The 27,500-nt window shown below is 41.2% G+C and overlaps 1 protein-coding gene across 1 annotated transcript in view; it reads right to left on the bottom strand.

The window, feature by feature from the left end:
* The window catches only part of LOC133561112 (glutamate receptor ionotropic, NMDA 2A-like), a 128,375-nt gene that overhangs the window by 37,010 nt on the left and 63,865 nt on the right, over positions 1-27,500 (bottom strand). The window contains exons 8-11 of the mRNA XM_061914389.1: positions 27,051-27,204; positions 21,115-21,240; positions 9,665-9,894; positions 9,203-9,363 (exon numbers count right to left, since the gene is read on the bottom strand). Coding sequence (XP_061770373.1) covers positions 9,203-9,363; positions 9,665-9,894; positions 21,115-21,240; positions 27,051-27,204 — 671 coding nt within the window. The remainder of the gene's footprint in view (positions 1-9,202; positions 9,364-9,664; positions 9,895-21,114; positions 21,241-27,050; positions 27,205-27,500) is intronic.

Here is a 27,500-nt window from a genome sequence, read left to right as displayed (position 1 = left end):
AGGTCTTTAATATGCGGACATAACATGTGTCCCCCTCTAACTTTGTGTGATTCATGAAATGACTCCAAATTGACAAGTTTTGTTGTAGATGATGCTACAAATGTACAGAATAAACCACATGTTAGTACATCAGTTAAAGGAAAATTAATAAATAACATTAACAACATCCTGTAATTTGATTTTTAAATGATCATTTATTTCATCTTCTGACGGATTAAAAATTAACCACAAATGGGAGCATTTCAAAACTCGGCCGGACTCAATTCCACCGATTTGACTGATGAACATTATCACTTCATTTACTGAATAAATGAAGATCGAATACTATTGTCGGAATAATAGCACCTAAGCTATCACAAAACTTTGTGTTTCAACGAGTTCCCGATGAGCAGACAAAAGCTTTATTTGATCTTACCAATCAAAAGGCTTGTAAAACCCCACCGCGTAGGGTGGGAAGCGACATGAAGGTGTCGGTTTCTTTGATGTATTGTAATCCACAGGAAGATTTTGTCTTTACCCGAGATCTACAAAGCGGAGGGGAAGCAGGACCTGACCGCCCCTCCAGGCACCTTTTCTTTGAATTGTTTTGTAACCAAACAGGTGTTTACGACCCCCTTCCCTTAGAAACAGCTGTTGTTGTGTAATCAGGGAAAGTCCAAACAAAAGAGGATGCGTACAATCTTTCGTCAGAGCGTGGTGGGACACTGTTCAAGGGTACAGGTCTACGGGTCTCTCCTCAATGAGCCAAATTTAAATCTGTCTCTGTTTGATTCCTTGCTTCTTTGTCTGTTTAATAGATGGCATCAGTGTTTGAACAGTGACCACTTTTAACCGCAACATGTAAGTGTGAAAAAAAGCATTATGATTTCTACCATGAATTGATTAACGTGGACCCCGACTTAAACAAGTTGAAAAACTTATTCGGGTCTTACCATTTAGTGGTCAATTGTACGGAATATGTACTGTACTGTGCAATCTACTAATAAAAGTATCAATCAATCAATCAATCAACATGATTGGTCTATTTTTAAAGAGAGAAAACAATCTGAAGTTGTCTTTATTTTTAAGTTATCATGCCATAATTTTTCGATATCATACGACACGACAGGTAGCAATGACAAGAGCGACAAGAAGTGACATCGACAAGACAATAATCCAGCACTGACTGGAGGAACAAAGCAGGTAAAATAGGAGCGGGCTGATTGACACCAGGTGTGGCCAGGTGAAAACAGCTTACAGGAAAACAAACAGGAAACTGAACCAAAAATGGGGGGCTGACAGGAACTAAGGACAGGAAATACTAAAACGCAAAGGAAAAAAAATAAAACACAAACAAACTGTCAGTGGCAAGCCTGACAGAGCGCTTTTAAACAATAGAAAAGTGCCATATAAAATCTAATCATTTATTATCATTATTTCACCCTTGCTCCTGATGTGTCGTGGTAAGCGCCTCGCATGGCAGCTCCCGCCATCGGCGTGTGAATGGGTGAATGTGGAAATAGTGTCAAAGCGCTTTGAGTACCTTGCTGGTAGGAAAGCGCTATGCAAGTATAACCCCTAACACTTTATTATAATAATAATAATAATAATAATGAGTCTTTTTAAAACAATACTCATTTCTTTGAATCATCATCTCGTTAAGGCATTTGGCAGCCATTGTGATTCCAAGTGTTATTTTAGAACGCAAAGCAGATATTAAGAGATGATTTTTCTCTTCTCCCCTTTCTGAGCTGCACAAACCATTTGATTAGCCTAATTTGCAATCCTTTTAAGCTTTTGTTTGCTTTTGCGCAAAAAAAAAAAGAAAAAAAAAAGACAGCAAAGCAGGCCCGGAATAAGAATAGTAAAGATAATATTTGCAGTGGCGAGCAGAAGAGATCCACCATCATGTATAGCTCGGTTGGTAGAGTGGCCGTGCCAGCAACTTGAGGGTTGCAGGTTCGATTCCCGCTTCCGCCATCCTAGTCACTGCCGTTGTGTCCTTGGGCAAGACACTTTGAAAATTGACTAATGATCTATTGCTAACGATGGACTCTGATGCGTCATCTATGTTGCTGTTCCTCGATCTTAGCGCTGCTTTCGATACCGTCGATCATAATATTTTATTAGAACGTATCAAAACACGAATTGGTATGTCAGACTCAGCCCTGTCTTGGTTTAACTCTTATCTTACTGATAGGATGCAGTGCGTCTCCCATAACAATGTGACCTCGGACTATGTTAAGGTAACGTGTGGAGTTCCCCAGGGTTCGGTCCTTGGCCCTGCACTCTTCAGCATCTACATGCTGCCGCTAGGTGACATCATACGCAAATACGGTATTAGCTTTCACTGCTATGCTGATGACACCCAACTCTACATGCCCCTAAAGCTGACCAACAAGCCGGACTGTAGTCAGTTGGAAGCGTGTCTTAATGAAATTAAACAATGGATGTCCGCTAACTTTTTTCAATTTAACGCCCAAAAAACGGAAATGCTGATTATCGGTCCTGCTAGACACCGACCTCTATTTAATAATACAACTTTAACATTTGACAACCAAATAATAAATCAAGGTGACTCGGTAAAAAATCTGGGTATTATCTTCGACCCAACTCTCTCCTTTGAGGCACACATTAAAAGCGTTACTAAAACGGCCTTCTTTCATCTCCGTAATATCGCTAAAATTCGCTCCATTTTGTCCACTAAAGACGCCGAGATCATTATCCATGCGTTTGTTACGTCTCGCCTCGACTACTGTAACGTATTATTTTCGGGTCTCCCCATGTCTAGCATTAAAAGATTACAGTTGGTACAAAATGCGGCTGCTAGACTTTTGACAAGAACAAGAAAGTTTGATCATATTACGCCTGTACTGGCTCACCTGCACTGGCTTCCTGTGCACTTAAGATGTGACTTTAAGGTTTTACTACTTACGTATAAAATACTACACGGTCTAGCTCCAGCCTATCTTGCCGATTGAATTGTACCGTATGTCCCGGCAAGAAATCTGCGTTCAAAGGACTCCGGCTTATTAGTGATTCCTAGAGCCCAAAAAAAGTCTGCGGGCTATAGAGCGTTTTCCGTTCGGGCTCCAGTACTCTGGAATGCCCTCCCGGTAACAGTTTGAGATGATACCTCAGTAGAAGCATTTAAGTCTCACCTTAAAACTCATCTGTATACTCCAGCCTTTAAATAGACCTCCTTTTTAGACCAGTTGATCTGCCGCTTCTTTTCTTTTCTTTCTCCTATGTCCCCCCCTCCCTTGTCGAGGGGGTCCGGTCCGATGACCATGGATGAAGTACTGGCTGTCCACAGTCGAGACCCAGGATGGACCGCTCGTCGGGACCCAGGATGGACCGCTCGCCTGTATCGGTTGGGGACATCTCTACGCTGCTGATCCGCCTCCGCTTGAGATGGTCTCGTGTGGACGGGACTCTCGCTGCTGTCTTGGATCCGCTTTGAACTGAACTCTCGCGGCTGTGTTGGAGCCACTATGGATTGAACTTTCACAGTATCATGTTAGACCCGCTCGACATCCATTGCTTTCGGTCCCCTAGAGGGGGGGGGTTGCCCACATCTGAGGTCCTCTCCAAGGTTTCTCATAGTCAGCATTGTCACTGGCGTCCCACTGGATGTGAATTCTCCCTGCCCACTGGGTGTGAGTTTTCCTTGCCCTTTTGTGGGTTCTTCCGAGGATGTTGTAGTCGTAATGATTTGTGCAGTCCTTTGAGACATTTGTGATTTGGGGCTATATAAATAAACATTGATTGATTGATTGATTGATTGACTTTACCCACCTGCTCCCAGTGCCACCCGCACTGGTTTAAATCTAACTTAGATATTGGGTTTCACTATGTAAAGCGCTTTGAGTCACTAGAGAAAAGCGCTACATGAATATAATTCACTTCACAATTCACATCAAATCACATCTACAAGATTCCTCAGAAAACGGATTTTCTCTCGCCGATTTCTCACGCTCTCACTTTTGTGTGCGCAGGTTGTTGTCATTATTGTGAGCATTAATTCAAATTGTGTGCGTGTCAGACTGAAGCGGCCCCCTGTACCAGCCTGACAGAGACCAGCTCAGCACAAACCCAACTTTGATGTATGGCCGCTGAAACGCTTCCAACGACGCCGGCGGCGAATATCGTTATGGAGCGCGCTCTTTGCCCTCGCTGTGAAGTCAAAAACACTCCCTCGCCGTTTTGACGATGTTGATAAATATTGAGAAATGACTGAACTGATGATGGAATTAAAGAGTATGGTTCTGAGAGGACTACTGCGACACACATCTTGTCCCAGCAAGAACATCCAGAAGCTGCAGTAGAAGCATTTAAGTCTCACCTTAAAACTCATTTGTATACTGAGAGAGCCAAGAAAGCCAGATATTTTAAAATGTATTTCCGTAAGAGCCATATAAAAAATTGTTTTAACACTGAACACAACTAAACACGTGTATTTTTAAGTAAGACCAACATTTCTAGAGTATAATAGGTCTCTTATTCTTTGTAATAACATTGTTATTCTGAAGCTAACTGTGGAGGGGGCGTGGCCTGCGGGCCTGCAGCGAAGCGGGGTGTTGCCAGGATCGGGCTCGAAATCAGCGACAGGTGCGTAGACGGCCCACCTGGGCCTTGTTATCTAATCACCTGTCGCTCTGTTATAAGCAGCAGCCAGGAGGAGAGACGGGGAAGGGGCTGGTGCTGGAGCCAGAGCGCGAGCGAGAACGAAAGAGAAAAAAAACAATTGCTGGAAAGCACCTGAGAGACTTATTGAAAAATAAAACAATATCGTAACCCTGAAACAGGCTCTCATGTCGGTGCTTGGTGGTCTGAAGAACCCCCAGGAGGGCAAGCCCCACACTAACCAATAATAAATAAATAACTTCTTACCATTAACGCAACTTCTCGAACAGGTGCGGTAGAAAACGGATGGTTGGATTAAAAATGCATTAAAATGTTTTATATTTTGAACGTGATTCTTAACACTGTGATTACAAGTGGAATTATTCATTATTTATTGTGTTAAGTAATGTCAGCTAAGATTTATCCGAGAGCCAGATGCAGTCATCAAAAGAGCCACGTCTGGTTCTAAAGCCATAGGTTCCCTACCCCTGCTCTAGCCTTTAAATAGACTCTCTTTTTAGACCAGTTGATCTGCCGTTTCTTTTCTTTTTCTCCTATGTCCCACTCTCCCTTGTGGAGGGGGGTCCGGTCCGATCCGGTGGCCATGGATGACGTACTGGCTGTCCAGAGTCGGGACCCAGGATGGACCGCTCGCCTGTGTATCGGCTTGGGGACATCCCTGCGCTGCTGTTCCGCCTCCGCTTGGGATGGTTTCCTGCTGGCTCCGCTGTGAACGGGACTCTCGCTGCTGTGTTGGATCCGCTTTGGACTGGACTCTCGCGGCTGTGTTGGATCCACTATGGATTGAACTTTCACAGTATCATGTTAGACCCGCTCGACATCCATTGCTTTCGTCCTCTCCAAGGTTCTCATAGTCATCATTGTCACGGACGTCCCACTGGGTGTGAGTTTTCCTTGCCCTTATGTGGGCCTACCGAGGATGTCGTAGTGGTTTGTGTTGTGGTTTGTGCAGCCCTTTGAGACACTAGTGATTTAGGGCTATATAAGTAAACATTGATTGATTGAATAGTGCTGCGAGGATCCTGATCAAAGTGCGGAAATACGACCACATCACACCAACTCTCAAATCCCTTCACTGGTTTCCTGTTCCACTCAGGATTGAATTCAAAATCTCCCTACTAACTCACCAGTGCCTCCATGGAAATTCCCCCGTCTACCTCAAAGAACTGCTCACCCCCAAATCCTCCACACCAGTGGTGCCCAACCACGATTGGTACCGGGCCGCAGAATAATTTTTTATTAATTTTCTTATTAAATCAACATAAAAAACACAAGATGCACTTATAGTTAGTGCACCAACCCAAAAAAACTCCCTTTTTCATGACAAAAAAAAAAAAAAAAAATCCCCCGCCGGGCCGCGGGACAAATGATCAAGCGTTGACTGGTCCGCAGCTACAAAAATGTTGGGGACCACTGCTCCACACGACACCTCCGCTCCGAACAGGCTAAGCTCCTCCAACCTCCAAGGACAAAGCTACGAACTATAGGAGATCGGGCTTTTCTGCTCCGCCGCTCCCAGTCTGTGGAAAGCTCTCCCTGACCACCTGAGGGCACCTCAGAATGTGGATGCTTTTAAAAAAGGTTTAAAAACCCTTATTTAGAAAAAAAGCCTTTTTATAGGTATGCAAGGAAGCCTTTTGGCCATGGAGACCAGCTGCAGGGTCTCTGCCACACCGGAGTCGGTTTGGAGGGACTGGAGGAGATGCGGATGAGGGCTGCGGAGCTAGCACTGAGCGCTGGGACGGGGAGGCTTCGCGGTGTCTTGGCTGGGTGAGCAGGTGTCGGACACCTCAGTCACCTTGGACGTATCCTCGCTCATCCATGTGGACTGGACATTGGCCGAGAGTGGAGTCGGCTGTCTTGGTTGCTTTGTTGGGTCTGCTCCTGTCTCTGGCCATGCTCCCTCCTCCCCAGCAGACGATGGCGTGGAACACCGCAGAGGCCACCACAGTGGATATGTTTCTTTTACTTTTTATTCATAGCTGTATGTAGAAGTGTCTGGTTGTATCTGCTGCTTTAATGTCTTTAATGTCTTTTGTGTTCTTTGATGTTTCCCTCTTACACACATGTAAGAGGGATGTGTACTATGGCTATGAGTTGTTTTTTTCCCTTGGCCTCAGTCAGCACCCTCTTTCCAGGGCCCAGGCTAAGACCGATTTTTTTATTTTATTTTAATCTTGTATTTTTTCTCCCATCCCCCCCCCCACCCCTTGTTTACCTGTATCTCATCTTTTTTGTAAGGGGCGCTGGAAGCCAGCAGACCCGTCAGCGATCCTGTTCTGTCTCCCTGTAATGTTTGTCTGATCTTGAATGGGATTGTGCTGAAAATTGTAATTTTCCTGAAGGAACTCTCCTGACGGAATAAATAAAGTACTATCTAATCTAATCTAATCATTCTGGTTTTGCTATTGGGCTGTTTCTTTATTTTTATTATTATTACTATTTTTTTTACTCCGTGGCACGTTGAGGTTGTTTGCTCAACGTAAAGTGCTTTTTTACAAATAAAATCTATTGTTATTATGATTATTGTTGAGAGACAAGAACACATATGTCTTTTTTTTTTTTTATATAGGGTTTTAAAGATGCTAAAACACGTTTGGAAAATGTCGCCGATGTAGCCTTTAAAGCCTCTAAAACTACTTTTTTTTTCAACGTTTTGTATACACACTCCAAGTAAAAAACCCCAAACCGGTGAAGTTGGCACGTTGTGTAATTTGTTAAAATAGAAACGGAATACAATGATTTGCAAATCCTTTTCAACTTATATTCAATTGAATAGACTGCAAAGACAAGATATTTGATGTTCCAACTGAGAAATGTAGTTTTGTTTTTGCAAATAATCATCAACTTATAATTTAATGGCAGCAACACATTGCAAAAAAGTTGTAACACGGGAATTTTTTTTACCATTTTTTCCTTTTAACAACAATCAGTAAAAATCTGGGAACTGAGGAGACCAGTTTTTGAAGCTTTTCAGGTGCAATTCTTTTCCATTCTTGCTTGACATACAGCTTAAGTTCTTCAACAATCCGGGGTCTCCGTTGTGGTATTTTAGGCTTCATTATGCGCCACACATTTTCAATGAGAGACAGGTCTGGACCACAGGCAGGCCAGTCTAGTACCCGCACTCTTTTTCTATGAAGCCACACTGTTGTCTGGCATTGTCTTGCTGAAATAAGCAGGGGCGTCCATTACGAAGTTGATTGAATGGCACCATATGTTGCTCCAAAATCTGTATGTACCTTGCAGAATTAATGGTGCCTTCACAGATGTGTAAGTTACCCATGCCACCTTCTCAGTGGCCTGGTGGTTAGAGTGTCCGCCCTGAGATCGGTAGGTTGTGGGTTCATACCAAAGACTATAAAAATGGGACCCATTACTTCCCTGCTTGACACTCAGCATTAAGGGTTGGAATTGGGGGTTAAATCACCAAAAATGTTTCCCGGGCGCGGCCACCGCTGCTGCTCACTGCTCCCCTCACCTCCCAGGGGGTGATCAAGAGTGATGGGTCAAATGCAGAGAATAATTTCGCCACACCTCGTGTGTGTGTGACAATCATTGGTACTTTAACTTTAACTTTAATACACCTCCATACCATCACAGATGCTGGCTTTTCAACTTTACGCCTTTAACAGTCCGGATGGTTCTTTTCCTCTTTGTTCTGGAAGACACGACGTCCACCGTTTCCAAAAACTTTTCCACTTTGCATCAGTCCATCTTAGATGATCTCTGGCCCAGAGAAACCGGCGGCGTTTCTGGATGTTGTTGATAAATGGCTTTCGCTTCGCATAGTAGAGCTTTAACTTGCACTTACAGACGTAGCGACGAACTGTATTTAGTGACAGCGATTTTCTGAAGTGTTCCTGAGCCTATGTGGTGATATCCTTTAGAGATTGATGTCGGTTTTTGATAAAGTGCCGTCTGAGGGATCGAATGTTAGTTTCCGGCCACGTGGAGTGATTTCTCCAGATTCTCTGATCCTTTTGATGATATTATGGACCCTAGATGTTGAAATCCCTAAATTTCTTGCAATTGCACTTTGAGAAACGTTGTTCTTAAACCGTTTTGAATATTTGCTCACGCAGTTGTGGACAAAGGGGTGTACCTCGCCCCATCCTTTCTTGTGAAAGACTGAGCATTTTTTGGGAAGCTGTTTTTTTTATACCCAATCATGGCACGCACCTGTTCCCAATTAGCCTGCACACCTGTGGGATGTTCCAAATAAGTGTTTGATGAGCATTCCTCAACTTTTATCAGTATTTATTGCCACCTTTTCCCAACTTCTTTGTCACGTGTTGCTGGCATCAAATTCTAAAGTTAATGATTATTTGCAAAAATGTTTATCAGTTTGAACATCAAATATCTTGTCTTTGTAGCATATTCAACTGAATATGGGTTGAAAAGGATTTGCAAATCATTGTATTCTGTTTATATTTACATCTAACACAATTTCCCAACTCATATGGAAACGGGGTTTGTAAAATCGCTAATGTTTGGACCCCCTGCTTTATAGGAATGTGCGTTAAAAAAAAACAAGACACTTCCCCAAGAGGACCCGGGTCCAGGGGGTTCTTACCCGGTCTTGAGGCTGACCAGCGCGTCCTGCACGCCGCTCTGGTGGTACTTGGTCATGTACTGGTGCATGTCCGGGTAGTTCTTGCGGATGTTGCGCTCCGTGCTGCCGTTGGGGACCGTCCCGAAGCGGAAGGGCGGGGAATAGGAGTAGGGGCTCTGGAACTGGAGGAGGGATGGGGGGGGGACCAGAGAGGAGACGAGGTGAGGAACCCGAGAGTGACGGGAAGAGACAGAGGAGAGGGTGCAGGAGGCCAGACGCCGAGCGCCAAACTCATCAGTCGTCGTTATCGTCATTGTGAGGCTAGTCTAGCATGAGCTTCTGCTGACACTGCTCTGTGTGTGTGTGTGTGTGTGTGTGTTAGCATGGTGACAGTGATGACCAGAGGGGTCAGGTCCTTGCAGCCTTAAGGGGACCAGTCTGGCATGGAAACCAAAATGAACCCAAACTGTGTGTGTGTGTCACCTTCTTGTCAGACAGTCCGGTGACCTGGTCCACAAACTCCTCCTGGATCATGAAGGCGGCCAGGTTGGCGGTGTACGAGGCCAGGAAGATGACGGCGAAGAAGGCCCACACCGACACGATGAACTTACTGGTGGTGCCCTTGGGGTTCTGGACAGGAACGGAGTTGTTGAACACCAGACCCCACAGCAGCCAGATGGCTTTGCCGATGGTGAAGGATGGACCGTGGGGGTCTGGGGGAGAAGACCACTAATGAGTTCTCACAGGAAGTGACAACAATGTTCATTATCTCCTCCTCTTGATTGTGTTCATCTTTCCAACCAAGTTCCAACGGTATTGTTGGTGTTGGAATAATTCAATCAATCAATCAATGTTTACTTATATAGCCCTAAACCACTAGTGTCTCAAAGGGCTGCACAAACCACTACGACATCCTCGGTAGGCCCACATAAGGGCAAGGAAAACTCACACCCAGTGGGACATCGGTGACAATGATGACCCAGTGGGACGTCGGTGACAATGATGACTATGAGAACCTTGGAGAGGAGGAAAGCAATGGATGTCGAGCGGGTCTAACATGATACTGTGAAAGTTCAATCCATAATGGATCCAACACAGTCGCGAGAGTCCAGTCCATCGTCCAATTGTTTCTAAATCATCACCAAAAACTTTGTATTACAAAGTTCCGAACAAGAAGACAAAAGGCTGAAACGTTCCAAGAAGAATGCTCGTAAAACTCCACTGGGACTACAAAGAGGAACTATTTTTGAAGTATTTTATGGGACTCTCTTTGAACTATTTTATGGAACTCTTTTTGAACTGTTCAGGAACCGAAGGCAACGTTGTTTACGACCCAGTTCCCTGAGGAAGCAGCTGTGGGAAAGAGGGAGGGGGGAAGTCAAATAAAGAAGGAGGAGTACGATCTTGGGGCGGAGCGTGGTGCCGGACTGTACAGAGTGTAGTGGCCATTTCTCTCCTCAGATCTGAGTCCAAATTTAATTCTGTCTCTTTTTAATTCTTTGCCTTTTGTCTTGTTTAATAGATGTCGTCAGTGTTTGAACCTGACAGTTGGGTACCATGGTACCAGGAATTGATTAACGTGGACCCCGACTTAAACAAGTTGGAAAACTTATTCGGGTGTTACCATTTAGTGGTCAATTGAAGAAGATATAAAAACTACACAACGCAGTAAATATTATCATCAGTGCTGCACGGCCACTCGTCGGTAGAGTGGCCGTGCCAGCAACTTGAGGGTTCCAGGTTCGATTCCCGCTTCCGCTATCCTAGTCCTTGGGCAAGACACTTTACCGACCTTCTCCCAGTGCCACCCAGACTGGTTTAAATGTAACTTAGATATTGGGTTTCACTATGTAAAGTGCTTTGAGTCACTAAAGAAAAGCCCTATATAAATGTAATTTACTTCACTACTGTGCAATCTACTAATAATAGTTTTAATCAATCAAACTGTTTCACCTAAACTCTTACGGTACCATCTTTCGATACCTCCGTTGCACGTGACTTCACGTCCGGTGGCATACTTGTTTGGGAAACAATCACTTCTATAACGGACTGCCCCCTGGTAAAGTTTCCATGCCAACAAAGCCAGCGTGAATGAAAGAAAGCGCTCAAAAGTAAGGCTCCGTTTTGAAAACAAAAAAAAACAAACAGTAGCTCGATGCTAATTAACATGGAATATCCCATACACATGCTACTGATCAGCATTAGCAATTTCACACGGAAATTTCAACACCGCCAAGTTTTTTTGTTATGACAACTCCAACTAAGATGCACGTTACAATCAAACAGCTGTTGTTTGATAAGTACAGTACTTACAGTATTAACACTTCGTGGGGCTTGACAATAGACAAGAATGGCAAAGGCGACTTCATACCTTCTGTCTATACACTACTGCCACCGAATGTCTTGGAATTGCAACTGCATGCAACTTCTACTATATAATAAATGTAAATGTCTACAATATCCATCCATCCATTTTCTACCACTTGTCCCTTTAATACATGTAAATGAGACTTAAAAGTGTAAGAAAAGAAGATATAAAAACTACACAACGCAGTAATTATTATCATCAGCTCCTTTGGTAAATATTTTTGGGGGGATTTTATAATTACCGTAAATTTTGAACTATAACCCACTCCGTTTTTCCCCCTATGCTTTGAACCCTGCAGCTTGTAAAATGGTGCGTCTAATTTATGTTTGATGTTCAATAGTTGTCAGAAAACTTAGGCAGGAACACTGAATAGGTAGTACTAAGACTAGATCTGATCAATCTAAGACTAAGACTAAAGCTGTCCATACTAAGTCTAAGACTTGATCTGACCAATCTATGTCTAAGACTAGATCTGACCAATCTAAGTCGATGACTAGATATGACCAATCTAAGACTAGATCTGACTAATCTAAGTCTAAGATTATATCTGACCTTTATTAGTTTAAAAATACTTCTAACCAATTTAAATCAAAGATTAAATCTGAACAATCTAAGTCTAAGACTAGATCTGTCCACTCTAAGTTGGAGATTAAATCTGACAAATCTAAGTCAAAGACTAGATCGGAGTAATCCAGGTCTAAGACTAGATCTGTCCACTCTAAATTTGAGACTAGATCTGACAAATTTAAGTCTAAGAGTATATCTGACAAATCTAAGTCTAAGACTAGATCTGACAAATTTAAGTCTAACACTAGATCTGACTAATCTAAGTCTAAGACTAGATTTGACCAATCTTAGTTTAAAAATAGTTTTGACCAATCTAAGTCTAAGACTAGATCTGACTAATCTAAGTCCAAGACTAGATTTGACTAATTTAAGGCTAAGACTAGATTTGACCAATCTTAGCTTAAAAATAGTTCAGACCAATCTAAGTCTAAGACTATATCTGACTAATATAAATCCAAGACTAGATCTGTCCACTCTAAGTCAGAGACTAAATCTGACAAATCTAAATCTAGGACTAGATCGAACTAATCTAAGTCTAGGACTAGATCGAACTAATCTAAGTCTAAGAATAGATCTGTCCAGTCTAAGTTTGAGACTAGATGTGACAAATTTAAGTCTACGACTATATCTGACTAATCTAAGTCTAAGACTAGATCTGACAAATTTAGGTCAAACACTAGATCTGACTAATCTAAGTCCAAGACTAGATTTGACCAATCTTAGTTTAAACATTGTTTTGACCAATCTAAGTCTAAGACTAGATCTGACTAATCTAAGTCCAAGACTAGATCTGACTAATTTAAGTCTAAGACTGGATTTGACCAATCTTAGCTTGAAAATAGTTCAGACCAATCTAAGTCTAAGACTAGATCTGACTAATATAAATCCAAGACTAGATCTGTCCACTCTAAGTCAGAGACTAAATCTGACAAATCTAAGTCTAGGATTAGATCGAACTAATCTAAGTCTAGGACTAGATCGAACTAATCTAAGTCTAAGACTAGATCTGTCCACTCTAAGTTTGAGACTAAATCTGACTAATTTAAGTCTACGACTATATCTGACTAATCTAAGTCTAAGACTAGTTCTGACAAATTTAAGTCTAAGACTAGATCTGACTAATCTAAGTCTAAGACTAGATTTGACCAATCTTAGTTTAAACATTGTTTTGACCAATCCAAGTCTAAGACTAGATCTGACTAATCTAAGTCCAAGACTAGATTTGACTAATTTAAGTCTAAGACTAGATTTGACCAATCTTATCTTAAAAATAGTTCAGACCAATCTAAGTCTAAGACTAGATCTGACTAATATAAATCCAAGACTAGATCTGTCCACTCTAAGTCAGAGACTAAATCTGACAAATCTAAGTCTAGGACTAGATCGAACTAATCTAAGTCTAGGACTAGATCAAACTAATCTAAGTCTAAGACTAGATCTGTCCACTCTACGTTTGAGACTAGATCTGACTAATTTAAGTCTACGACTATATCTGACTAATCTAAGTCCAAGACTAAATCTGACAAATTTAAGTCAAACACTAGATCTGACTAATCTAAGTCTAAAACTAAATTTGATCAATCTTAGTTTAAAAATAGTTTTGACCAATCCAAGTCTAAGACTAGATCTGACTAATCTAAGTCCAAGACTAGATTTGACTAATTTAAGTCTAAGACTAGATTTGACCAATCTTAGCTTAAAAATAGTTCAGACCAATCTAAGTCTAAGACTAGAATGACTAATATAAATCCAAGACTAGATCTGTCCACTCTAAGTCAGAGACTAAATCTGAAAAATCTAAGTCTAGGACTGGATCGAACTAATCTAAGTGTAGGACTAGATCGAACTAATCTAAGTCCAAGACTAGATCTGTCCAGTCTAAGTTTGAGACTAGATCTGACTAATTTAAGTCTATGACTATATCTGACTAATCTAAGTCTAAGACTAGATCTGACAAATTTAAGTCAAACACTAGATCTGACTAATCTAAGTCTAAAACTAGATTTGACCAATTTTAGTTTAAAAATAGTTTTGACCAATCTAAGTCTAAGACTAGGTCTGACTAATCTAAGTCCAAGAATAGATTCGACTAATCCAAGTCTAAGACTAGATTTGACCAATCTTAGCTTAAAAATAGTTCAGACCAATCTAAGTCTAAGACTAGATCTGACTAATATAAATCCAAGACTAGATCTGTCCACTCTAAGTCAGAGACTAAATCTGACAAATCTAAGTCTAGGATTAGATCGAACTAAGCTAAGTCTAGGACTAGATCGAACTAATCTAAGTCTAAGACTAGATCTGTCAAATCTAAGTTTGGGAATAGATCTGACTAATTTAAGTCTACGACTATATCTGACTAATCTAAGTCTAAGACTAGATCGGACTAATTTAAGTCAAACACTATATCTGACTAATCTAAGTCTAGGACTAGATTTGTCCAATCTTAGTTTAAAAATTGTTTTGACCAATCTAAGTCTAAGACTAGATCTGACTAATCTAAGTCCAAGACTAGATTTGACTATTTTAAGTTTAAGACTAGATTTGACCAATCTTATCTTAAAAATAGTTCAGACCAATCTAAGTCTAAGACTAGATCTGACTAATCTAAGTCCAAGACAAGATCTGACAAATCTAAGTCTAAAACTAGATTTGACCAATCTTAGTTTAAAAATAGTTCTGACCAATCTAAGTCTAAGACTAGATCTGACAAATCTAAGTCTAAGACGACATCTGGCCAATACAAGTCTTAGCCAAAACAAAACAAAACATGGCACCTTTCAGGCGTCCACACCGGAGAATAACTAAAGTGAAGTATACAAAATATGTTAAAATGTATGTAAAAATAGAATATAAATAATACAATAATAAATGAATTAAAGCATAACATTGAGAAAATAACAGCCATAAATAAAATAGAAAATAACTGAATAAAAATAAATGAACACTTCTGCTTAGGGTCACTACCACTAACCCTGCAGCGGTTTTTTTTTCTTGTTTTTTTTGTGGCTTTTATTTTTAATACCAAGAATAGAACATAAGTCTGGGTAGTGGGCCGGTGGCAATAAAGAAATATTTTTGGCTCCAAGCGAAGGATGCAAATATTGACTTTAGGGGCCTGAGCTAAAAGCAGGTTGGTAAAAGGCTGCGTCAAAGAGATGAGCAAGCACTTTGGACAGTCGTGAAGGCAACCAGGAACATTTTAGGGGGAACACACTTGTCTCTTTCCCGTGAAAAATTGATGAAGTGCAACAACAGTAGGCTGATCACTTTTTTTTCGGGATTGAAAGTGAGGCAATTGCTGCGACAGTTAAATGGTGCTAACTTGAAAAGTTAGAAAAGTCCCATTTGGACCTATTTTTGGTGTCCATGGATGTTCTCCTTCTGGTTATTGTTCTTAAGGCCTTCAATCGATCGCTCACGGACTGTTCAGTTGGTCTCGGAAGACGTTTTGTCTCTCATCTCAGCAGGCTGCACAGGCCTACATTGCTCGGATCTATGTATTCTCTGTTTCAGGGGTGCCCCAACTTTTTGTCTCCAAGGGCCAAGGTAAAAATGTGCCAACGGTCCAAACTGTGATTTTGATCATGCAAAACAGCACCGTGAGTAAGGAATTCATGCTCATGCCACCTTATTGTAGAGTTTGTCGGGTTCAGTAGATGGCAACTTGTTAGACGGTACAAAATAACATTGTTAGATTTTGTGGTAAAATGACAGTTCAGTCACCGGAATTTTACCATAAAATTTGTGGGGGTTGTATATACCAAATGACTGTGAATTGAAAAACCATACCACTGTTTTCTCAGGGCCTTCAATCGATCGCAACTGGACTGTTCGGTTTGTCTTAGGAGACGTTTTGACTCTCATCCAAGTAGGCTTCATCATTTCAAATATTTGGGGGTTCGGCAACAGCCACTAGACTCGATCTGACTAATCTAAGTCTAAGACTGGATCTGACTAATCAAAGTCTAAGACTCGATCTGATCAATCTAAGTCTAAGACTCGATCTGATCAATCTAAGGCTAAAACTAGATCTGACCAATCTAAATCTAAAACTACATCTGACCAATTTAAGTCTAAGACTAGATCTGACCAATTTAAGTCCAAGACGGGATTCAACCAATTTAAGACTCAGACTAGATTTGACTAATCTAAGTCTAAGACTAGATATGACTAATCTTAGTTTCGAAACAGTTCTGACCAATCTAAGTCTAAGACTATATCTGACCAACCTAAGTCTAAGACTATATCTGACCAATATCCGTTTAAAAATAGTTCTAACCAATCTAAGTCTAAGACTAGATCTGTCCAATCTAAGTCTAAGACTAGATCAGTCCACTCTAAGTCTGAGACTATATCTGACTAATCTAAGTCTCAGACTAGATCAGACCAATCTTGGTTTAAACATAGTTCTGACCAATCTAAGTCCAAGACTAGATCTGACTAATATAAGTCTAAGACTAGATCTGACTAATGTAAGTCCAGGACTAGATCTGACTCATCTAAGTCCAAGACTGTATCTGACCAATCTAAGTCTAAGACTAAATCTGACCAATCTAAGACTATATCCGACCAATATCAGTTTAAAAATAGTTCTAACCAACCTACGTCTGAGTCTAGATCTGACCAATCTAAGTCTAAGACTAGATCTGTCCACTCTAAGTCTGAGACTAGATCTGACCAATCTAAGTCCAAGACTAGATCTGACTAATATAAGTCTAAGACTATATCCGACCAATCTTGATTTAAAAATAGTTCTGACCAATCGAAGTCCAAGACTAGATCTGACCAACCTAAGTCTAAGACTATATCTGACCAATCTAAGTCTAAGACTATATCTGACCAATATCAGTTTAAAAATAGTTCCAACCAATCTAAGTCTAAGACTAGATCTGTCCAATCTAAGTCTAAGACTAGATCTGTCCACTCTAAGTCTGAGACTAGATCTGACTAATCTAAGTCTCAGACTAGATCTGACCAATCTTAGTTTAAACATAGTTCTGACCAATCTAAGTCCAAGACTAGATCTGACTAATATAAGTCTAAGACTAGATCTGACTAATGTAAGTCCAGGACTAGATCTGACTCATCTAAGTCCAAGACTGTATCTGACCAATCTAAGTCTAAGACTAGATCTGACCAATCTAAGACTATATCCGACCAATATCAGTTTAAAAATAGTTCTAACCAATCTAAGTCTAGATCTGACCAATCTAAGTCTAAGACTATACCTCTCCACTCTAAGTCTGAGACTAGATCTGACTAATCTAAATCCAAGACTAGATCTGACTAATATAAGTCTAAGACTATATCCGACCAATCTTAGTTTGAAAATAGTTCTGAGTCTCTGACCAATCTAAGTCTAAGACTAGATCTGACCAATCTAAATCTAAGACTAAATCTGACCTATCTAAGTCTTGGACGAGATATGATCAATCTAAGGTTAAGACTAAATCTGACCCATCTAAATTCAAGACTAGCCCTGACCCATCCAAGTTAATGACTTGATCTAACTGATCTGAGTCTAAGACTAGATCTTACCAATTTTAATTTAAAAATAGATCTGACCAATCGATGTCTAAGACTAACTCAACCAATCTAAGTCTAAGACTAGATCTGACCAATCTAAGTCCAGGACTGGATCTGACTAATCTAAGTCAAAGATTATATCTGACGAATCTTAGTTTAAAAATAGTCCTGACCAATCTAAGTCTAAGACTAGATCTGACCAATCTATGTCTAAGACTAGATCTGACCAATCTAACTTCAAGACTAAATTTGACCCATCTAAGTTTAAGACTAGCTCTGACCCATCTAAGTTAAAGACTATGTCTAACTAATCTAACACCAAGACTAGATCTGACCAAGTTAGTCCAAAAAAGTTCTGCCCAAACTACATCTGAGACTAAATCTGACCCATTTATGTCAATGACTATATCTGACCGATCTTAATTTAAAAATAGTTCTGACCAATCGACGTCCAAGACTCCCTCGACCAATCTAAGTCTAAGACTAGATCTGACCTATCATAGTCTAAGACTACATCTGACCAATCTTAGTTTAACACTAACTCCACAAATCTTAGTCCAAGTCTAGACCTGACCTATCTTAGTCGAAGACTACATCCGACCAATCTTAGTTTAAAACTAACTCGACCAATCTTAGTCCAAGACTACTTCTGACCTATCTTAGTCGAAGACTACATCCGACCAGTCTTAGTTGAAAACAACAGTATTGGGGGCGTGGCTTAAAGCCGTTGCCTTTAGCGTCCTCTACAACCTATCGTCACGTCCGCTTTTCCCCTTTACAAACAGTGTATGTGCGGCTTTTACACACACATAAGTGAATGCAAGGCATACTTGGTCAACAGCCATACGGGTCACACTGAGGGTGGCCGTATAAACAACTTTAGTGAAGTGAATTATCCATCCATCCATCCTTTTTCTACCGCTTCCCTGCCTTCCGCCCGATTGTAGCTGAGATAGGCGCCAGCGCCCCCCGCGACCCCGAAAGGGAAGTGAATTAGTGAATTATATTTATATAGCGCTTTTCTCTAGTGACTCAAAGCGCTTTACATAGTGAAACCCAATATCTAAGTTACATTTAAAGCAGTGTGGGTGGCACTGGGAGCAGGTGGGTAAAGTGTCTTGCCCAAGGACACAACGGCAGTGAACAGGATGGCGGAAGCGGGAATCGAACCTGCAACCCTCAAGTTGCTGGCATGGCCACTCTACCAACCGAGCTATACCGCCCCACAGCACCGTTACAAATACGCGAACCCACACCAAAGAAAAATAAAGAATGACAAACACATTTTGGCAGAACATCCGCACCGTAACACAACAGAACAAATACCCAGAACCCCTGGCAACACTAACTCTTCCGAGGCACTAAAATATACACCCCGAAAACCACCAAACCCCCACACACCTCCCGAATTTGGAGGTCTCAAGGTTGGCAAGTATGAGGACAACAGCATCTAAAAGGTGTTTGACATAAGAAAAAAAAACAAAGGACTAGTGCAGCTCGGAGTGCACGGGAAGCAATCACAGGACATAACTAAACCTAATAGAATGCTAGCAGGAAGCCACAGTTTCCACACAGGCAAGCAACCTAAAGATGCTCTATAAGAAAAGTAACAAAAAGGGGATTCAAGAAAATAAGAGCACTGGACAGGAACTAACACTGAACATGGCAAAACCCAGATACCAGACTACCCTGTCTAGCAGGCCGTGACAGTCTGCCTGTTTTCTATAAAGACTGGAAAAAAAAAGAAGGGGGTTCAAATCTGCCAGAGCGTGCAAAGAAAGGAATAAAGGAAGCAGAGCAAATTTGCGAGGAGAGCTTCTTCAAAGTAGCAGGAGAAGAGAAAAAGAAGTTTTCACTACATTGAGGCTATTATCAAATATATTTGATTCATGACACAAAAAGACTTACACGGTTTGCGAATAAATAGGATTAAAATGGTATCAATCTAACGGAGATTCCCCGAGACATTTTGAGGAGGCCAGTCACGTGATCGTGTGACGTTGAGAAGGAAACACAGATCCCTTCCCCATCAACAACAATGCAAATCGTGCTGACTTTGAGGAAGCCAGAAACGATTAAAAAGAAATATAAACAATAAATATAACCCCGCCCCTTTCATTTTTGAACCAAATCACAAAGAGGACGAGCACTATGTTTCAAAAGCCGAGATCCACTATGGACTGGACTCTCACTATTATGTTAGATCCACTGTGGACTGGACTCTCACGCTATTATGTTAGGACCACTATGGACTGGACTCTCACTATTATGTTAGATCCACTATGGACTGGACTCTCATTATTATGTTAGATCCACTATGGACTGGACTCTCATTATTATGTTAGATCCACTATGGACTGGACTTTCACTATTATGTTGGATCCACTATTGACTGGACTCTCACTATCATGTTGGATCCACTATGGACTGGACTTTCACAATATTATGTTAGACCCACTCGACATCCATTGCTTTCGGTCTCCCACCGGAGTGAGTTTCCACTGGGATGTCGTTGTGGCTTGTGCAGCCCTTTGAGACACTTGTGATTTAGGGCTATTTAAATAAACATTGATTGATTGATTGACTGCACAGTTCAGTACATATTCCGTACAATTGACCACTAAATGGTAACACCCGGATAAGTTTTTCAACTTGTTTAAGTCGGGGTCCAAGTTAATCAATTCATGGTACTAGACTACCGCCCAAAAAAACGTGTCTCCTCAATTGAGCCGAATTTAACTCTGTCTCTGCATGATTCCTTGCTTCTTGTCTGTGTTAATAGACGTCATCAGTTTTTGAACCTTCCATCCATCAATCCATTTCCTACCGCTTATTCCCTTCGGGGTCGCCAGTGCCTATCTCAGCTACAATCGGGCGGAAGGCAGGGTACATCCTGGACAAGTCGCCACCCCATTGAACCTGACAATTCAAAATTGCCGACTGAATTTGTGGCATTTTGTGACGTTCAGACGGTACTTTCACAAACTTTGCCGATTGCAAACACAACTGGTTATGGTTTAATGCAGTTCAATGCTCAAACCACGGTACGTGTACCACTAGTGGTACGCGAAAGAATCACTGAATGAAATATTCAAACACAGTGTTACTGTTCAATCTGTGTAATGTTACAACAACCTCTGCTTTGGTTTTTAATGCATACTACTACTGGTGATTGTGCCGGTACTATGGAGGGCCACCATAATGAAAACCAAACAAATAAGCTCAATTTTCTTTTTCCGTTTCGCTGCTACTTTAAATCAAATAAGTCTAAAAATAGAAACGTCTAATCGACTCAGGGCTCGTCTCAGCGTTGCGTCGACGCTTTGGGAGAGTATTAGCATCGCCAAGTTGCCAAAAGTCGGCATAACAATAACTCAATTCCCACGCTTTGCCACGCCTGTGTGTGTGTGTGTGTGTGTGTGTGTGTGTGTGTGTGTGTGTGTGTGTGTGTGTGTGTGTGTGTGTATACCTTTGCCTTGGGCCAAGTTGCGGTTGAAGCCCAGCGGGGAGACAAACTCAAAAAGGAAGACAGCGATGGCCGTGACGATGAGCAGCATCACAAACATCATCACCCAAACAGAGGCGCTGAAGGGCTCTGGGAGGGTGGAGAGGTGGGGGGTGGGGGTTGGGGGGTTGTTTATGATGGAGAAGAAGACGACGAGAAGGAGGACATGACAGAGGGAGTGAGGAAGGAAGGAGGGAAAGGAGAGTTAGTCACAGTAGTTTTGACGGAGCACATTTCCATATTTCTTATTACGCCACTGAAGGAGTGTGTGTGTGTGTGTGTGTGTTCTTGTATTTCTAACGTTCTTGAGACATCAACAAGGAAAACAAGTCAGGACATAAATCGTGGTCCCAATACGGAAAACCCTTGCATCTAATAGACTCTATAAGATGCAATGGCTTTCCGTATTGGGATAATAGATTTCGCCACCAGGGGGTGCAAATGAGTCGTTCTCTATTAAATAGAGAACGACTCATTTGCACCCCCTGGTGGTGAAATCTATCAAAATGAGGGTGGTCCCAAAAAGGAGGGATTTTTCAAATTGACTGGGTGTCGTTTTTAAAAGTGCTCCACCATCTGGTCAACATATTAAAATAAGAAGTGTGTGTAAGAAATTTGAGGTGCTCCCCCTCTGGCCAACATATGGAATAACAAGTGTGTGTAAGAAATTTGAAGTGCTCCCCCTCTGGCCAACATATGAAATAACAAGTGTGTGTAAGAAATTTAATGTGCTCCCCCTCTGGTCGACATATGGAATAACAAGTGTGTGTAAGAAATTTCAAGTGCTCCCCCTCTGGCCAACATATGGAATAACAAGTGTGTGTAAGAAATTTCAAGTGCTCCCCCTCTGGCCAACATATGGAATAACAAGTGTGTGTAAGAAATTTCAAGTGCTCCCCCTCTGGCCAACATATGGAATAACAAGTGTGTGTAAGAAATTTCAAGTGCTCCCCCTCTGGCCAACATATGGAATAACAAGTGTGTGTAAGAAATTTCAAGTGCTCCCCCTCTGGCCAACATATGGAATAACAAGTGTGTGTAAGAAATTTCAAGTGCTCCCCCTCTGGCCAACATATGGAATAACAAGTGTGTGTAAGAAATTTGATGTGCTCCCCCTCTGGCCAACATATGAAATAACAAGTGTGTGTAAGAAATTTGAAGTGCTCCCCCTCTGGCCAACATATGAAATAACAAGTGTGTGTAAGAAATTTGATGTGCTCCCCCTCTGGCCAACATATGAAATAACAAGTGTGTGTAAGAAATTTGATGTGCTACCCCTCTGGCCAACATATGGGATAACAAGTATGTGTAAGAATTTTGAAGTGCTCCCCCTCTGGCCAACATATGAAATAACAAGTGTGTATAAGAAATGTGATGTGCTCCCCCTCTGGCCAACATATGGAATAACAAGTGTGTGTAAGAAATTTGAAGTGCTCCCCCTCTGGCCAACAAATGAAATAACAAGTGTGTGTAAGAAATTTGATGTGCTCCCCCTCTGGCCAACATATGAAATAACAAGTGTGTGTAAGAAATTTGAAGTGCTCCCCCTCTGGCCAACATATGAAATAACAAGTGTGTGTAAGAAATTTGATGTGCTCCCCCTCTGGCCAACATATGAAATAACAAGTGTGTGTAAGAAATTTGAAGTGCTCCCCCTCTGGCCAACATATGAAATAACAAGTGTGTGTAAGAAATTTGAAGTGCTCCCCCTCTGGCCAACATATGGAATAACAAGTGTGTGTAAGAAATTTGATGTGCTCCCCCTCTGGCCAACATATGAAATAACAAGTTTGTGTAAGAAATTTGAAGTGCTCCCCCTCTGGCCAACATATGAAATAACAAGTTTGTGTAAGAAATTTGATGTGCTACCCCTCTGGCCAACATATGGAATAACAAGTGTGTGTAAGAAATTTGAAGTGCTCCCCCTCTGGCCAACATATGAAATAACAAGTGTGTGTAAGAAATTTAATGTGCTCCCCCTCTGGTCGACATATGGAATAACAAGTGTGTGTAAGAAATTTCAAGTGCTCCCCCTCTGGCCAACATATGGAATAACAAGTGTGTGTAAGAAATTTCAAGTGCTCCCCCTCTGGCCAACATATGAAATAACAAGTGTGTGTAAGAAATTTCAAGTGCTCCCCCTCTGGCCAACATATGGAATAACAAGTGTGTGTAAGAAATTTGATGTGCTCCCCCTCTGGCCAACATATGAAATAACAAGTGTGTGTAAGAAATTTGAAGTGCTCCCCCTCTGGCCAACATATGAAATAACAAGTGTGTGTAAGAAATTTGATGTGCTCCCCCTCCGGCCAACATATGAAATAACAAGTGTGTGTAAGAAATTTGATGTGCTACCCCTCTGGCCAACATATGGGATAACAAGTATGTGTAAGAATTTTGAAGTGCTCCCCCTCTGGCCAACATATGAAATAACAAGTGTGTATAAGAAATGTGATGTGCTCCCCCTCTGGCCAACATATGGAATAACAAGTGTGTGTAAGAAATTTGAAGTGCTCCCCCTCTGGCCAACAAATGAAATAACAAGTGTGTGTAAGAAATTTGATGTGCTCCCCCTCTGGCCAACATATGAAATAACAAGTGTGTGTAAGAAATTTGAAGTGCTCCCCCTCTGGCCAACATATGAAATAACAAGTGTGTGTAAGAAATTTGATGTGCTCCCCCTCTGGCCAACATATGAAATAACAAGTGTGTGCAAGAAATTTGAAGTGCTCCCCCTCTGGCCAACATATGAAATAACAAGTGTGTGTAAGAAATTTGAAGTGCTCCCCCTCTGGCCAACATATGGAATAACAAGTGTGTGTAAGAAATTTGATGTGCTCCCCCTCTGGCCAACATATGAAATAACAAGTTTGTGTAAGAAATTTGAAGTGCTCCCCCTCCGGCCAACATATGAAATAACAAGTTTGTGTAAGAAATTTGATGTGCTACCCCTCTGGCCAACATATGAAATAACAAGTGTGTGTAAGAAATTTGAAGTGCTCCCCCTCTGGCCAACATATGAAATAACAAGTGTGTGTAAGAAATTTGATGTGCTCCCCCTTTGGCCAACATATGGAATAACAAGTGTGTGTAAGAAATTTGAAGTGCTCCCCCTCTGGCCAACATATGAAATAACAAGTGTGTGTAAGAAATTTGAAGTGCTCCCCCTCTGGCCAACATATGAAATAACAAGTTTGTGTAAGAAATTTGAAGTGCTCCCCCTCTGGCCAACATATGAAATAACAAGTGTGTGTAAGAAATTTGAAGTGCTCCCCCTCTGGCCAACATATGAAATAACAAGTGTGTGTAAGAAATTTGAAGTGCTCCCCCTCTGGCCAACATATGAAATAACAAGTGTGTGAAAGAAATTTGATGTGCTCCCCCTCTGGTCAACATATGGAATAACAAGTGTGTGTAAGAAATTTCAAGTGCTCCCCCTCTGGCCAACATATGGAATAACAAGTGTGTGTAAGAAATTTCAAGTGCTCCCCCTCTGGCCAACATATGAAATAACAAGTTTGTGTAAGAAATTTGAAGTGCTCCCCTTCTGGCCAACATATGAAATAACAAGTGTGTGTAAGAAATTGAAATGTGTCCCCTTTGGCCAAAATTTCTCAAAAAAGATAAATAAATATGTATATATAGATGGGCCATAATAACGAAGTAAATAATGAAGATTAAAAACCAATAAACAAAACATTTAAAAAAAAAGACTAAAAGCTTACCTTTATTTTTATATTTACATAGTTTGCATATATTATTAATGTTGTAAATACAAATCTTTATATATATAGAAAGGATGGTCCTAAAGAGTTAGGCATTTTTCGGAGGTCTCAAGCAGGTAAGAAATACAAGAATGTGTGTGTGTGTGTGTGTTTTGGCAATTCTGACTTAATGGAGACATTGCTGTGTTTACACAGTCACCTTTAGGTCCCAAAAAAGAGGGATTTCTAAAATCGACCGTGTCGGTTTTAAAAGAGCTCCCCCCTCTGGCCAACATATGAAATAACAAGTGTGTGTAAGAAATGGAAATACGTCCCCTTTGGCCAAAATGAATTAATATAGATGAATAAATATGTATATAGAGACGTGCCGTAATAACTTGAAGTAAGTAATGAAGATTAAAAACCAATAAACAAAGATAAAAAAAGACTAAAAGCTTACCTTTTTTATATTTACATAGTTTGCATATATTATTAACGTTGTAAATACAAATCTTTATATATCTAGAAAGGGTGGTCCTAAAGAGGTAGGCATTTTTCGGAGGTTTCAATAAGGTAAGAAATACAAGAATGTGTGTGTGTGTGTGTGTGTGTGTGTGTGTGTTTTAGCAATTCTGACTTAATGGGGACATTGCTGTGTTTACACCGTCACCTTTAGGTCCCAAAAAAGAGGGATTTCCCAAATTGACTGTGTGTCGATTTTAAAAGTGCTCCCCTCCTCTGGCCAACATATGAAATAACAAGTGTGTGTAAGAAATGGAAATGAGTCCCCTTTGGCCAAAATTAATTAATATAATTGAATAAATATGTATATAGAGACGTGCCGTAATAACTTGAAGTAAGTAATGAAGATTAAAAACCAATAAACAAAGATAAAAAAAGACTTTAAGTTTACCTTTTTTATATTTACATAGTTTGCATATATTATTAACGTTGTAAATACAAATCTTTATATATCTAGAAAGGGTGGTCCTAAAGAGGTAGGCATTTTTCAGAGGTCTCAAGAAGGTAAGAAATACAAGGATGTGTGTGTGTGTGTGTGTATGTGTGTGTGTGTGTGTGTGTGTGTGTTTTGGCAATTCTGACTTAATGGAGACATTGCTGTGTTTACACAGTCACCTTTAGGTCCCAAAAAAAAGGGATTTCTCAAATTGACCGTGTTGGTTTTAAAAATGCTCCCCCTCTCTGGCCAACATATGAAATAACAAGTGGAAATGCGTCCCCTTTGGCCAAAATGAATTAATATAGATGGATAAATATGTATATAGAGACCTGCTGTAATAACTTGAAGTAAGTAATGAAGATTAAAAACCAAAAAACAAACAAATAAAATTCAAAAAACAAATACTAAAAGCATACCTTTTTTTATATTAGCATAGTTTGCATATATATCTTTATATATCTAGAAAGGGTGGTCCTAAAGAATTTTTTGGGGGGTCTCAAGAAGGTAAAAAATACAAGAATGTGTGTGTGTGTGTGTGTGTGTGTGTGTGTGTGTGTGTGTGTGTGTGTGTGTGTGTGTATGTGGTGTGTGTGAAGGGTAGAGCGGATGGGAGGGGGACTCTGGGATGGAACCAGAATGAATTGATGTGCACTGCTGCATGTGTGTATATGTGTGTGTATGTGTGTGTATTTGGTCGCGTTGCAGGGCACGAGTCGCACGAGCATCAGGAAAGCCAGACAAAGTGTGTGTGTGTGTGTGAGTGTGTGTGTTAAGTATGTGACTGCCAGGGTTAGCCAACCCTGAGAGATTGTGCGCTGAGGTGCCTCTAATATGAGCGCCAGAGATACTGAACCGTCACTGATACCCTGGCCTGCCTGCACACACACACGCACGCACACACACAAACACACACACACACACACACACTTGTATGACAGACACACACACACACATAAACACAGAGCATTGACCCCTGATTGCAGCACATCAAACACATGCGTGCGGCATCAAACACACTGACGCAAGGCTTAATGAGCGGCGACCAACACACGAGGCCGGGCCTCCCGCAAAAAAAAAAAAAAAACAGCCGGCACGCTCCGTTATGCACAAAAAAAGGCCCCCCCAAAAAAAAAAAAAAGGCGAGCGTCGGAACTTGCGCCTGAATAAAACATTCCGCTTCACGAGCGAAGTTCATGCTGGGACCGGACGGGACGGGCTTTGGGCGTTGGGGTTACCGAGGAATGCAGATGGAGAGACGGTGCCGTTGCTCCGCGACACCATCACGCTGATCCCGGTTTCCACGAAGGGCACGGAGAAGTCGATGACCTCCGACCTCTCCTCGTTGATGGTCAACGAGCCGACGGCCATCACGGCTTTCTTGTACACCACCTGGGTGGACAGGGGAGGGGCGTGGTCAGTCACAAATAACGGTATTATGGTGATGAAATGGCGCCCCCAATGGTGAATGCATTGTAAGACATGCGAGCATGCAAACTACAAACCCCGTTTCCATATGAGTTGGGAAATTGTGTTGGATGTAAATATAAACGGAATACAATGATTTGCAAATCCTTTTCAACCCATACTCAGTTGAATATGCTACAAAGACAACATATTTGATGTTCAAACTGATAAACATTTTTTTGTTGTTGCAAATAATCATTAACTTTAGAATTTGATGCCAG

The sequence above is a fragment of the Nerophis ophidion genome, linkage group LG01 (assembly GCF_033978795.1).
Source record: "Nerophis ophidion isolate RoL-2023_Sa linkage group LG01, RoL_Noph_v1.0, whole genome shotgun sequence".
Lineage (NCBI taxonomy): Eukaryota > Metazoa > Chordata > Actinopteri > Syngnathiformes > Syngnathidae > Nerophis > Nerophis ophidion.
Note: the sequence above shows the minus strand (reverse complement) of the source record. Positions and strands in the feature narration are given on the sequence as shown.